At 43.0% G+C, this 11,701-nt stretch overlaps 1 protein-coding gene across 1 annotated transcript; it reads right to left on the reverse strand.

The window, feature by feature from the left end:
- si:ch211-13f8.1 (uncharacterized) lies at nt 1-11,098 on the reverse strand. Its single transcript, XM_061083857.1, has 10 exons — nt 10,667-11,098; nt 8,919-10,150; nt 6,509-6,581; nt 5,304-5,456; nt 3,424-4,571; nt 2,922-3,072; nt 2,415-2,634; nt 1,947-2,059; nt 1,632-1,822; nt 1-941 (listed from the first exon to the last, which is right to left on the reverse strand). Exons 2-10 carry the CDS (start codon nt 10,114-10,116, stop codon nt 748-750), a joined length of 3,441 nt encoding a protein of 1,146 aa, XP_060939840.1. The 5' UTR covers nt 10,117-10,150; nt 10,667-11,098; the 3' UTR covers nt 1-747.
- Between the last annotated feature and the right edge of the window lie 603 nt (nt 11,099-11,701).

Raw genomic sequence — 11,701 nt, forward strand, 5'->3', positions numbered from 1 at the left:
TTTGACAAAAATAAAACTTTTTATTTATTTAGAAGAGAACCAATATCAATTTCATACAGCAATCCGTGATAGCACAAGTAAAATGAGGTGACCAGGGCCCCAGGGGAAATATGATCTATAATCTAACAAGGTTTACTTACAAGATACTTAATTTCTAGACATATTTTATGTACCAATGTATGATATACCTCTTTATTTTGAGGTTCTGGCCACGATATCATTTGTGGGACATCCTGACACATGGCAATCATACGAACAACAAACTTAACAGGAACAAAGAAAAACTTTAAACATGTGACAGAATGTAGTTGCAAAATGTCATATTATGTTAGAAAGAGCAAAATAACTCACAAGAAAGGAAAAGTGCAGTTCAAATATATTCCTATATCTGACCATAAAAACCAAACCTCTGCACAGTCACAAGTTGTGCTGTGTCTGAATCAGTGTTTCTTTTTTGGAATAGACTCACAGTAAATAATCTGAAACCATTTGGGTAGTCCTTGCTACAACAGGCTTTGTTTGGTTTTGCATTTGGTTATTTTATAGATTTGCCATGGTAATGCAAGTCCAGCGTCATACTCTTTAACATGGGTTTGCACTAATAGGTAATCAACTTCTGACCCTGTGTGAAATTGCACTGAGATACACATTACATCTACCTAGAGTCCATCAGCAGTGTTTGCTGTGTCGAATTATAAACCGAAGCCCCAGGAGAAATTGCTCTGTGCCAGCGTCTGTCTACCCATGTCAGCGCTGATTGCGTCGTGCTGGCATGATCCGGAGAGATGCGGTGCTTTCCCTGGTCATGAGCCGAGTCACCTGGTCCAGAGTGAGTCCAGCCAGGGCCTCTCCATTCACCTGCAGAATTTCATCGCCGATGCCGAGGAGGCCCACGTAGATGCCTTCGCCTCCACCGTCACCCACTTTCTCTACATAAACACCTGAAGAGCAACACAAGAGAAGGGTAATAGGGAGAAAATACAATTTAGAAAGTTGAGGAAAGCAGGTGTCGACACACACAGGCTTTGTGTTTAGTGTGTTTAGTGATCCATGCAGCAGAAATACCATATGTAGGAATAATATTCAATTGTGCAATAATCAGTGACTATCCAATTTCAATTTCATGTAAGTGCAATAATGTGACATTTTAAATATTTGGTTTAATCTGTTCATATATCAATTTTTTTTACAATTCCTTTGTATTGTATTTTTAAAACTAATTTATTACCCTTACTGAATGTGTAATCAACTATTCCATCTTTACTGTTGTAACACTGGAAATGTCTCCATAGTGGGACTAATAAAGGATTATCTTGTCTGTGTGTGTGTGTGTGTGTGTGTGTGTGTGTGTGTGTGTGTGTGTGTGTGTGTGTGTGTGTGTGTAGGCTATTACCATGATGAAGAACTTAATTATAAGAATGTCTGCTAAATTGACCCTGTGTTGTGATACCTTTATCTATACCCATAGCTAGTTTTTAGCCAAGGTAAATTGATAGAATAACGAGAAGCAACAATTTTACTTTTAGGGTTGATCTACATAACATTTTATGGTAATATTTGTAAAACAACAATTGCAAAATTGTTAGGAGTAAAACAACTCCAAATCACAGGAAACTGTTTAAACACATTACCTGTGTCTGGTCGACCTTTGCCTCTGGAGATGACAAACCCAAAAGGACCATTTGGGGGTCTGACGAGCTCCAGGAGCAGGGTCCCATCAGGGAAGGCGTGGGTGACCCGGCCCACTGGACGCACTATTCTGGAGGGAAGCATGTCCTCAACACTCAGGGCTCTGTGAAGCTCGAGCTGTGAGCTATCAGGGCTGTAGAAGCAGAAATTCCCCAATTGTCTTTATAATGAAGTAACACAATGCAATGTGGTATAACACCACATACTTTGACTTCCTGTTTATCTTTCTCTCCTGTTTATTCCTCGATCACACCTACCTGGGTGCCAGGCCGTATGGTATATGCATCTCTCCCAGTATTGTTGAACGCTCTGTTCTCCTCTCCAAACTCTGCACTGAGGAAGCTTTGCGCAGTTGGGCCAGTGGCAGCACCTAGTGGCAAAAAAAAGGAACTGTAACAAATTGTGTTTTTCATTTTGGCATAATGCACCACATCAACTTTTGGAAATTTAACTTTTTGGCTCTAACATCCCTATAAAACTCACTTAACAATATCTGGTGCCACAAACACACACGATGCTAATAGAGGCTATGATTGGCTGGAGCAGAGAGTTGTTTACATTTGTTTGGTGTACTACTGCAGCTGCCAAGATGACAATAAGCATGGCTTGCAGAGAAAATGGAAGTAAGCATGACAGCGTTATTTGGATTGGCATTTTTTTAAGTTGCAAGAGAATATAAAAGTCAAAAATTCACAACATGGCATTAATACTGAAGTCTTGCTCACTGTGTTCAGGGTCTGCAGTGAAGGTGTCCTCTGCATGCGGATGATAGGCTGCGGTCGGCGTGTGGGGCTTGGGGAAGCGGAGCTGGCCCGGGGCATGGTGGGAACACTGAGCTGTTCCATGCTGTTGGAGCGTCGTCCTTTAACAAGTCTACCAACACTGTTCAGACCAATGGAGGAGAAGAAGCGACGCAGGAAGAGCTTCGGCCGCCCGTCTAGTTTTCTGTAGAGCAACAATAGATGATTTAGACACAATTACAGCACCAACTACAGAGATTGTTTTGATAAAGGTTTTATCAATCTGCTAGTTTTTAAAATATCCAGAAGAGGGCAGGGTTGGCCTGATATTCACATTACGTGTTCAACAGTATCATCCTAGGGAGTGGGGGTCAGGGTTTTAATCTCCTAACCGCTAACACTGGCACGCTCAAGTCATTTTGGAAACAGCACGGGTGGGGGCGGGGGATTTATGGTTTTAGCTATGACAGGAGGGTTGTTATCTTGGCTTACCTGGACCCGTCAGAGTTCTCCTCCCATATGGCCTCGGCTTTCAGGTGTTCTGCTCTCAGCAGCTCAGCTCTCAGGTCCTCGGCCCGAGACATGGCCTGGCCTCGCAGAGCTGGTCGACAATCAGGACCAGAACCAGCGTCTCCATCTAAACCTGTTGGTAGAAATACAGGATGTACTCGTGAAATAAATTAATCATTCTCTTGTGTTCTGCTCCGTCACGTTGTATTGTGTCTTATTTGATAGTCTGATTTTGGCAGAATGCAAAGTTCTACCTCCACTTTTACTGTTGCTATGGTATTTTAGCAATGCAAAAAACCTAAATGCAGGAAAATAATGTTTGTATACTGTTGAATTACAATAGTATACTATATATTAAGCAAAGTGTCCCACTACTGCCTTTGCAGAATGGTAAATAATAAAATATATATTCAATCCATGATTCTTTCCATCACACAGCAGACATACAGGTCTTAAACTCTTTTCAACCACAGTTACCACTCACTTGTTCCATCTGGAGTGGCATCCCAGAGTTCAGCTGGGGAGTATCTCAGAGTGGAGGGTCTGATACAGGGCACTGAGCTGCTCGATGCGGGCGCCCCTTGTGTTAAAGACACTGGGGACTCCCGTCTGGCCTCTGGAGAGTCCAGGAGAGTTGAGTGCTGCGCCCCACCCTCTCCTCCCTGATTTGCAATTTGGAACTGGACTGTAGATTGACTAGCAGCAGAGCGATTCCTCGAGCTTGACTTCAGGGCTGACTTTATAGGTAACAATGGGGCTGGCGATTCCCTGGGTCCACCGGATGCCCCCAGCAAACATGGCTCATGAGTGATGGGGCTGCCAGGGGCGAAGGAAACAGCCCTGCTCGAGTTGACCCTGTTCCTGGGATTTGAGTTACGCCGTTGAGCCCATGATTGACCGTAAGGGCCATTGCCAGACTCCAGCCGACTTTCTCCTTTCCTGCTCCTTCTCCTAAGTTTCCCAAATCCTGATGACTTCCACACCGTGCTACTCTCCTTATTTTCCCCCAGAATGAATGCTCCAGCAAAAGTGACAGTTAGAGGAGCTTTAGGACGAGTACTTGCTTCTGGCTTGTTTGGAGGCACCCAGCGAGGAACTGGTTTTCCCAGAGGGTCCTCTGGGTTGCCAAGCTGCTCTGGCTCAGTGTTCTGTGGGTCTGATGGTGATAAGACTGGCTGAGGTTCCCGGACCACAGATCCACAGGCCTCACATTTCTTCACCAGCACTATTATCTCTTTAATCACTGTTGTGGTTTCACTGCTGATATTTCCATCTTCTCGTGTCTGTGAGGGCGGCATGGAGACACTTCTGTTGCTTCTGCTCTTCTCCGAACCACTACTGCTAGAATCTGTATTGCTTTCTTTACTCTTGGATTTAGGGACCCCGGTCCTGCCACGCTGTTGGACTCTATCCAAATACCGAGACTCTGCCTCTTTCTCTGATTCATCCTCAAAGCGTACCCGTGTGGGGGAGCAACCGTACCGTCTAGATCGACTTCCTTGTTCACCAGGGGAAGTGTCTCTTGGAGTGGGGACAAGGAGGGGGCTGGACACAGTTTCAGCTGTAACATCTTTAGCTTGAACAGCTTTCTGCTCTGGCGTTGGGCTGGGAGATTCGATTTGCTGCTTCTTCCTGCAAGAAACCACAGAGCAGGGCATATAAGAGAAAATTTTATATAGAGAGTTTGATTCAACTTGTGCACAAGTAACTGATGAAAATGGGTCAAAAATAAACCAGAAGCGAACATGAAATAAAAATAATAGATTAGAATATATATAGGTATATGATTAACAAATATAATTTCATAGCAGCAGGTGATCAAATAAATAATTGATTTACTAAATTGACAAATGTATGCGACAGTTATGTCTCTGACACCACAGATCAGGTTTTTGTCATGTCACAACTGTAGGAGCCGGTGCAAATGCTCCAAATTGTAAATGAAGTGAATTCTTCCTGCCGGAGAAAAAGAGAATTTCAGGAACATAACTGCATAATGTACACACGATTACATAAACAGAATAAACCTGAACCTTGTCAGAACGATTACAAAGCACAGTCAGGTTCCAGGGCTTATTTTCAGTTATACAACATTAGCTTTGCCAAATAAAAAGGAAGGATCGACAAAGCAGGGAGGAGGACTGTTGAGTTGCACAGGAAGTCATAGGTTTGGAAGGTAAGGGGACTAAGGAAACATGGTAGGAGTCAAAGCATCAAAGCAATTTGCATTAAATCTAATACCTGATCAGCATAAGGAATGTTTTACACTCATATGTACAACTTTGTTCACACTCATCTAACTTAACATCTAACTTGTGAAAAGGCCAAAGTAATTCCCCACACAGGCATGTGTAGACGACTTACACAGTGGATCTCTGATCGGAATGAGAGCGTCTGCTGGGCCGATCTCCTTTTATGTGAGTGGAGCGAGCCTTGATTCGTGCCCGCTCCAGGAGGCGCTTGGCTTGCTCATGTCTTGGGCTCAGGGGAATCTCGTCACTGATCACAAGAAGTGACCTGACGATCAAGAGACAGAGAGAGAGTGATGCTTTATTATGGAAAATCAATGACTTTGGCAAAAAAAGAGCGATGGGAGGGATAGCGTTGATTGCATGATGAGACAAGGCTATATTATCATCCGTCTGAATGAAACTGAAGGAGTCTTCAAATATGCAAAGCTTATTGTGTACTACATATCCAGCAGCATCATATTTCCCACAGATTGACTTAACGCAGAGTGAATCCAGCTGTTCTAAGCTGCCTTATGTAATATCAGATAGATATACTGGGGGGAGTGGCACTGGCGGGCGAGCAGCAGAAACGTCATACATCCATCTATCCTCCTACCCAGCAGCTAAGCTGCTCTGTATTGTGCTTCATCGTCTGTACTTGTCTTTATCCCCTGGCCTAGTGATAAAGATAGCATGATACACCAGCCTTGTGGATTATCCCTGTAATGGACTGAGTGTGATTCATTCTCTCCTGTGTGTCAAGAGGAGAACACTGTGTTGCAATAGATTACAATTTTTCCTGTCAGTGTTTTACACCGACAAACAGAACAATGTGTAATTAGCAGCTTGTTTAAGTATCTAAGGCAGGTCTTAAATTCTATAGTTTATATGATGATTATCATAAAAAGGACTTTGTAATAACAATGGGACCAATGGGGTGAATCAGTTAAATAATATAGGAAGCGAGACTTTATGTTGAACCTTTAAAAAAAGTGTTTTTATTGGTTTGGGTCTTAAATCAATTTATCTGTGTATTTTACTATTATCTATTCATTTTTATCCCTTTCAATAAGTGCAACACTTTAGAAATATCTTGCAAATGAGAGATTGATTTGTAAATTATACTAGAGGAGCTTAATAAATATTATTCTATATTTATATCAGTTTATTATTTTTAGTATTCCATGCCCACAAGGCAGGTTGTTTTGCTTCAATCTAGGTTAAAAAGAAAATACACACTTCATTTCCCAAAGTGGAGCTGTGAGAGTGGATATAAATCATGTATACGAGTTGTGTGTCAATGCTGCCAAGTGCATGAAGAAGCATAGCATTGCTCACCTCAAATAGGGTTCAAGTTCCTGAGCAAGGATGGCTGCGTCTGAACCGTCCAAAATCCCATGGGCACTTGCGACTGTCATTAAAACAAAAGGAGGAAAAGTACAAACCTTAGCAGATGTGCTGATGCAGTGAGTTGGAATTAAAATGCCAGATGGTGTGATTGTGACAGCGCTGATGTTAAATTTAGTGTTTCATCAATGTCCAGATTTAAAAACGTGCTCCAAAGTTTTATGCGCATGGAGCATGGAGTTGCTCCAGTCTTTGTCTTCCTCATATATTTTTATATTTAAAATAGCTTTAACAGTTACGGTGTATTCTGTTCTTTATTAACGTAGCGTAGTGAGTCTTAAGTGGAAAGAGTTCTGCTAAAAGAGTCTTCAGCGATAATTTAAACAAGTGGATGTTTATGATTATAAAGATGTTCATACACTGCCATGCCATTAGTTTCATTGACAATCTCATAGCTTATCTCTGAATGACCCTTAATGCCAGTCACAAAAACAAACGTTATGCAACCACTGAGGGAGAGATTTCAGATTTAGAGAGAGGAGGGGAAATTCACCGTCATGGTTTTGAAACATACATACACACAAACACCCACACAGATTACAGTTATCGTTAATACCAAAGCCAAGGAGGCTATGTTTTTGTCTGCGTTTGTTTGTTTGTCTGTTAGTCAGCAGGATTATGCAAAAACTACCGGTTGAATTATCACAAAACCTGATGGAAGATGGGTCAGGTAAAACCCACTAAATTTTGGTGTGGCTCCAGATAAGGGGGCATATCAAGGATTTATTTTTGCTCTCTTTAACACTGTGAGAGAGGGCCTGTTTCAACATTTTTGTTGATTTCTCAGAGAATAATAAATGGATGTACAAGACTGATATTTATGAGTTTGTGCAATCTGTAGCAGAACTAAACAATCTAGTGAATTTAAATGTTGTTTGATAAGGGGACTGTTGGGCCTCGGTGGAGGTCCATTCGAGTTAGGACTTCACTTCCTCTCATTGAGGATCGCCAAACCCGAACTTCATCACTAATCTTAATCATAACCAATTCATGCCTAACCCTAACCTAAACCTAATCACAATTGACATCTTACCCCTAACCTTGACCAAGACCTCAGAAATTATGTTTGTATGCATAAAGTATTACAGATACAAAGCATGGGAAAACATCTAATCTGCTGCCCAATGAATAAAAAGAAGACCCATGAGCACACAAACAGAGATACAGGTCACTTCCCCCACCGCTCCGACTGCTAATAATAGCAACATGCTCATGCACATCTGCACATCTGACATCTGTTCATCGCTGGCCATGTCAGCCAGGTTACATAGTGCATTTCCATACAACATCACAGGGAGGAAAACAAAGGCTTGAATGTGGCACTCGAGCCACAACAGGTGGAAAACATTCCAACCAATGAGGGCAAAATTATACTCACATTTTTTTTAAAGCTTTACAAAGTTGTTTTGACAAAACACTGTTCCAACACTGATTTCACTGAGATGCAAACACACGACCTTAAAAAGCTTTGAAACTTTTCACAAATTTTGCATCCACCTACATTGTACAAGTTGCAAAATAATGAAATGAAACAATTACGATGTGTGTGAGACACTTGTTTTTAATATTCACAAGTCTTTATTTATCCTGTATTAGGGGATTGCTGTCCTGAGTAAAATAGAGTATATTTAAGATGTTGATGGTTGTTCTCTTAGTTATCTCTCCACAGGGACACAACTGAAACAACATTGTTTAGCAGTTAAGGCTCTTTCGCTCTAGAACCGGTTTATTACCAAAGTGTATTTTCTTTCATATTCAATTCATTTTGTTTTTACAGCTTATCGTCTGAGGGTTGAGGGGGGGGGGGGGGGGTGGAGCCAATAACAGCTGACATTGGGCGAGAGGCGAGGTACAGCCTGGACAGGTCGTCAGTCCATCCCAGGGCCGACACATACAGAGACAAAAAACAAACATGCTCACATTCATGGTCTACGGTCACTTTAGTCACCCAGCACCCAGAGGAAACACACGCAGACACGGGGAGAACATGCAAACTCCACACAGAAAGGCTGGCTGTTACTGCTGTTGCCTTTAGTTTTTTTTATTAAATTGTATCAGTGTAGTATTTCATTGCTAATTAATCCAGATTCAATGCAACTTTAATCTTTGTTTTGAAAATTGTGTTATTTTCATTATTATGATCACAGCGTTTTACAATAACTTTCTACCTTAGATTTGTAAATGTAAATTAAAAGTAAAACCAATTGAAGATGTGTCTATAACTTGGTTTCAAGCGGATCTCTCTAACCTCTCAAAGTTTTCCTCTCTGACATTACATTCAGTATGTAATGTCAAATAATTAATAGATGTATAGGCCTACTATGTCGCTCAAGAGACATACCTTTACTATCCAGATTGTATGTTGTGTCTTCAGGGCAGCTGCCACTATCCACTCCGCTCTGCTCTCTCTCCTCCCTGTAGTTTTGTTGTCTCTCCCTCAATCTTGCATAAGCCCTCTGCTTCACCTTCAGCTTCTTGTCGGCCGAGAGCACCCCACATTGTGAAGACATGCTCTCGCAGCTGTCTGAACTGCACAGACCTTTGGCAGGGTCTGCAGCATCTGCCTCCTTCTGCTCACACCTGTCCAGGAAGCCCTCCACACTGTCAGAGTGCTTGAATTCTGAGGATGCATCGCTGTCATCCGGCTCACTGCTCCTATCACCAGTCTCGGCTGGTTTAGACCTCCACTGAGGCTCTGCCCGTGCTTCAGTCTGAGTATAGTCCTTCAGAGGTATCGTGGAGGGTATGTCATGAGGGCCAACACCATTTAGAAGCAATGTTTCTGGGCGTACCACTCTCCAGAAGCCCTTGGGCGGGGCCCAGTGTCTGGTGGAAGTGTAAGATGTGGAGGAAGAAGAGGAAGATGATGTAGAAGCAGGGACGGTGGCAGAACTTGAGGAGAGCACAGGTAGTGGTGGAGGAGTAGGGGATGGGTCATCCTTACTACTGCTTGAGTTATCAGACAAAAGACTCTCCAAACTGGTACCTGCCACGAGCCCAGAGGACCGGCCTGCCAGGAAACTGACCTGGCCTTCACTTCTTTCTGACTGCTCCTCTTCAGTTTCCTCTACCTCCTGGACTACCTGCTCTTCTTTTGCCTCAGCTGGAGGGCTATGGATCTCAAAACTGACTTGCACCTTAACCTCCTCCTCTTCACCACTACTGCTCGAGTTCTTCCCAGCCCCTGATCGCCAGGAGAGAGCAGAAAGAGATATCGGACCCTTTCCTCTGGGCCTCTGTCCCAGGAAGACCTCAGGTGAAGTCTGCCCTGCAGGACTGCTGACAAGCATGTCTGTGTCCAGCCTGTCTCTTTCCCTCTCTCTGTCTCTCCCTCTTGTCCTTCTCTGTGTGGTTGACTTCACCTTGGTCTGTAGTGCGTGCACAGCTGAACTCTGAGGAGGAGGTAGCTGGGAGCTCAAAGAGATTGCAGGGAAAACAGGGACAGGGCCGGTGATGAGAGCCCAGTTAATGGGTAGACAGGTGGGTAAAGGGGAACTGGATTTTGCTTGGACATTATCCTCCACCCTCTCTTCCTCCATTGGCTGGTCATGCAAAGAAAAATCCAGATAAATCCTATGGATGAAAAGCACATTCACCTTTTTGCATGTATATATATTATATACATATATATTTATATATATGCAACCAAAAGCATGTATCTTACATCTGTTGTACATCTCTGTTATCGGTTACTTTTTATCTGATCTGCAGAGTGTAGAGATATGTAATGTCAGTCACGTTGCCTTATCCACTGATTACTTTGCAGTGCACAGGATAATCCTTCAGAATGAGAATAAGCAACTGCTGCCTGCAACTGAGCCCCTACTCGAATAAACAATACAATATAAGTGTGTTATTTTGCTAAATAAACATACAATGAAGCAAAGCCTTATTTGTAAACCAGACATTAATTCAAGGAATGTGCACAGAATTTTTTAATTTATAATTTAACCTTAAGAAAATAGAATATGCATTTTAAATGCACAACATCAACATTATAATCAAATTAATGTTCATGGCACATTAAGCTGAAGATTTTGTTTAACAGACAAACAAGCAAACACACAGTGCATGGATAGCACAACCCACCTGGACAGGATGTTTAGTGAAGATGTTGTCTTTTAACACACAATTTCAGTGCTGGCTATGGCGGGAAAGTTGACATAAATTATTGTGCATCTGCACAAATTGAAGTTATCATCCACAAAAACATGATCCAGATGCGCAGACATCGCAGCGCGCATCCTCAGGTCGATGACCGGAGCAGGCGAGAAGAAGACGGAGCAACTTTCTCCTCCGGATCTGAACATAAACCCAAACAAGAAATCCACAATGTTTCTGCAGATCGCAGCGTTGTGTCTCCGTCACTCAGTGTCTGTGCACAGCTCCCACCCAGGCAGTGTCGGGAGAAGCCGCGCTCTCTCAATCATGATTGGTCCGCTAATCCCTTCAGAAATCAGTGGGATTAGACAAAAATGGAATACAAAAAAATGCCTGCTTTAATTTCGTCCTTGCCTCGCGAACCCGCCGCCGAGTGAAGCTCCCTGTTGCGTAAGTGCAGAGCACGCGCGCGCGAGCACAGAAACAAACACACACACACACACGCACACGCACACGCACACGCACACGCACACGCACACGCACACGCACACACACACACACACACACACACACACACACACACACACACACACACACACACACACACACACACTCACACTCACACTCACACTCTCCCTGCGCACATTAATGAGCCAATGAAAAAAGAGATAAAATAAATCTCAAAGGTCCTAATGGAAATTCGGCCTGAATGAGTTGTCCCAGTTTCTTGTTATTACCCAACATCTCACTGTTGTGGCATAACGATCAAATGGACTGTGATGTGCTTTAGAGAATATAAACAAACACACGCACACAAACACACACGCCTCATTAATAATTTCGCAACGCAAAAACAATGTTTTTTTGTCAATAAAGCTGATCCCTCCCTCTATCTCTCACACATAAACACATGCACGCACGCACATGGACGCGCACTCGTGGACAGTCCGCCTAATTGGAACCATACTCCGCCTGCCAGTTGTCCCAGTCTCCAGATGTGATCAGACTCTGGCAGATGTTGCT

The sequence above is a fragment of the Limanda limanda genome, chromosome 13 (assembly GCF_963576545.1).
Source record: "Limanda limanda chromosome 13, fLimLim1.1, whole genome shotgun sequence".
Lineage (NCBI taxonomy): Eukaryota > Metazoa > Chordata > Actinopteri > Pleuronectiformes > Pleuronectidae > Limanda > Limanda limanda.

Coding starts and splice junctions, on each gene's coding strand:
- si:ch211-13f8.1 (XM_061083857.1), bottom strand. CDS start 10,116: ATGGAGGAAGAGAGGGTGGAGGATAATGTCCAAGCAAAATCCAGTTCC. Junction 2,060..2,414: donor CACTGCAGACCCTGAACACA/GTGAGCAAGACT, acceptor TTTTGCCACTAG/GTGCTGCCACTGGCCCAACT. Junction 1,823..1,946: donor CCATACGGCCTGGCACCCAG/GTAGGTGTGATC, acceptor CTGCTTCTACAG/CCCTGATAGCTCACAGCTCG.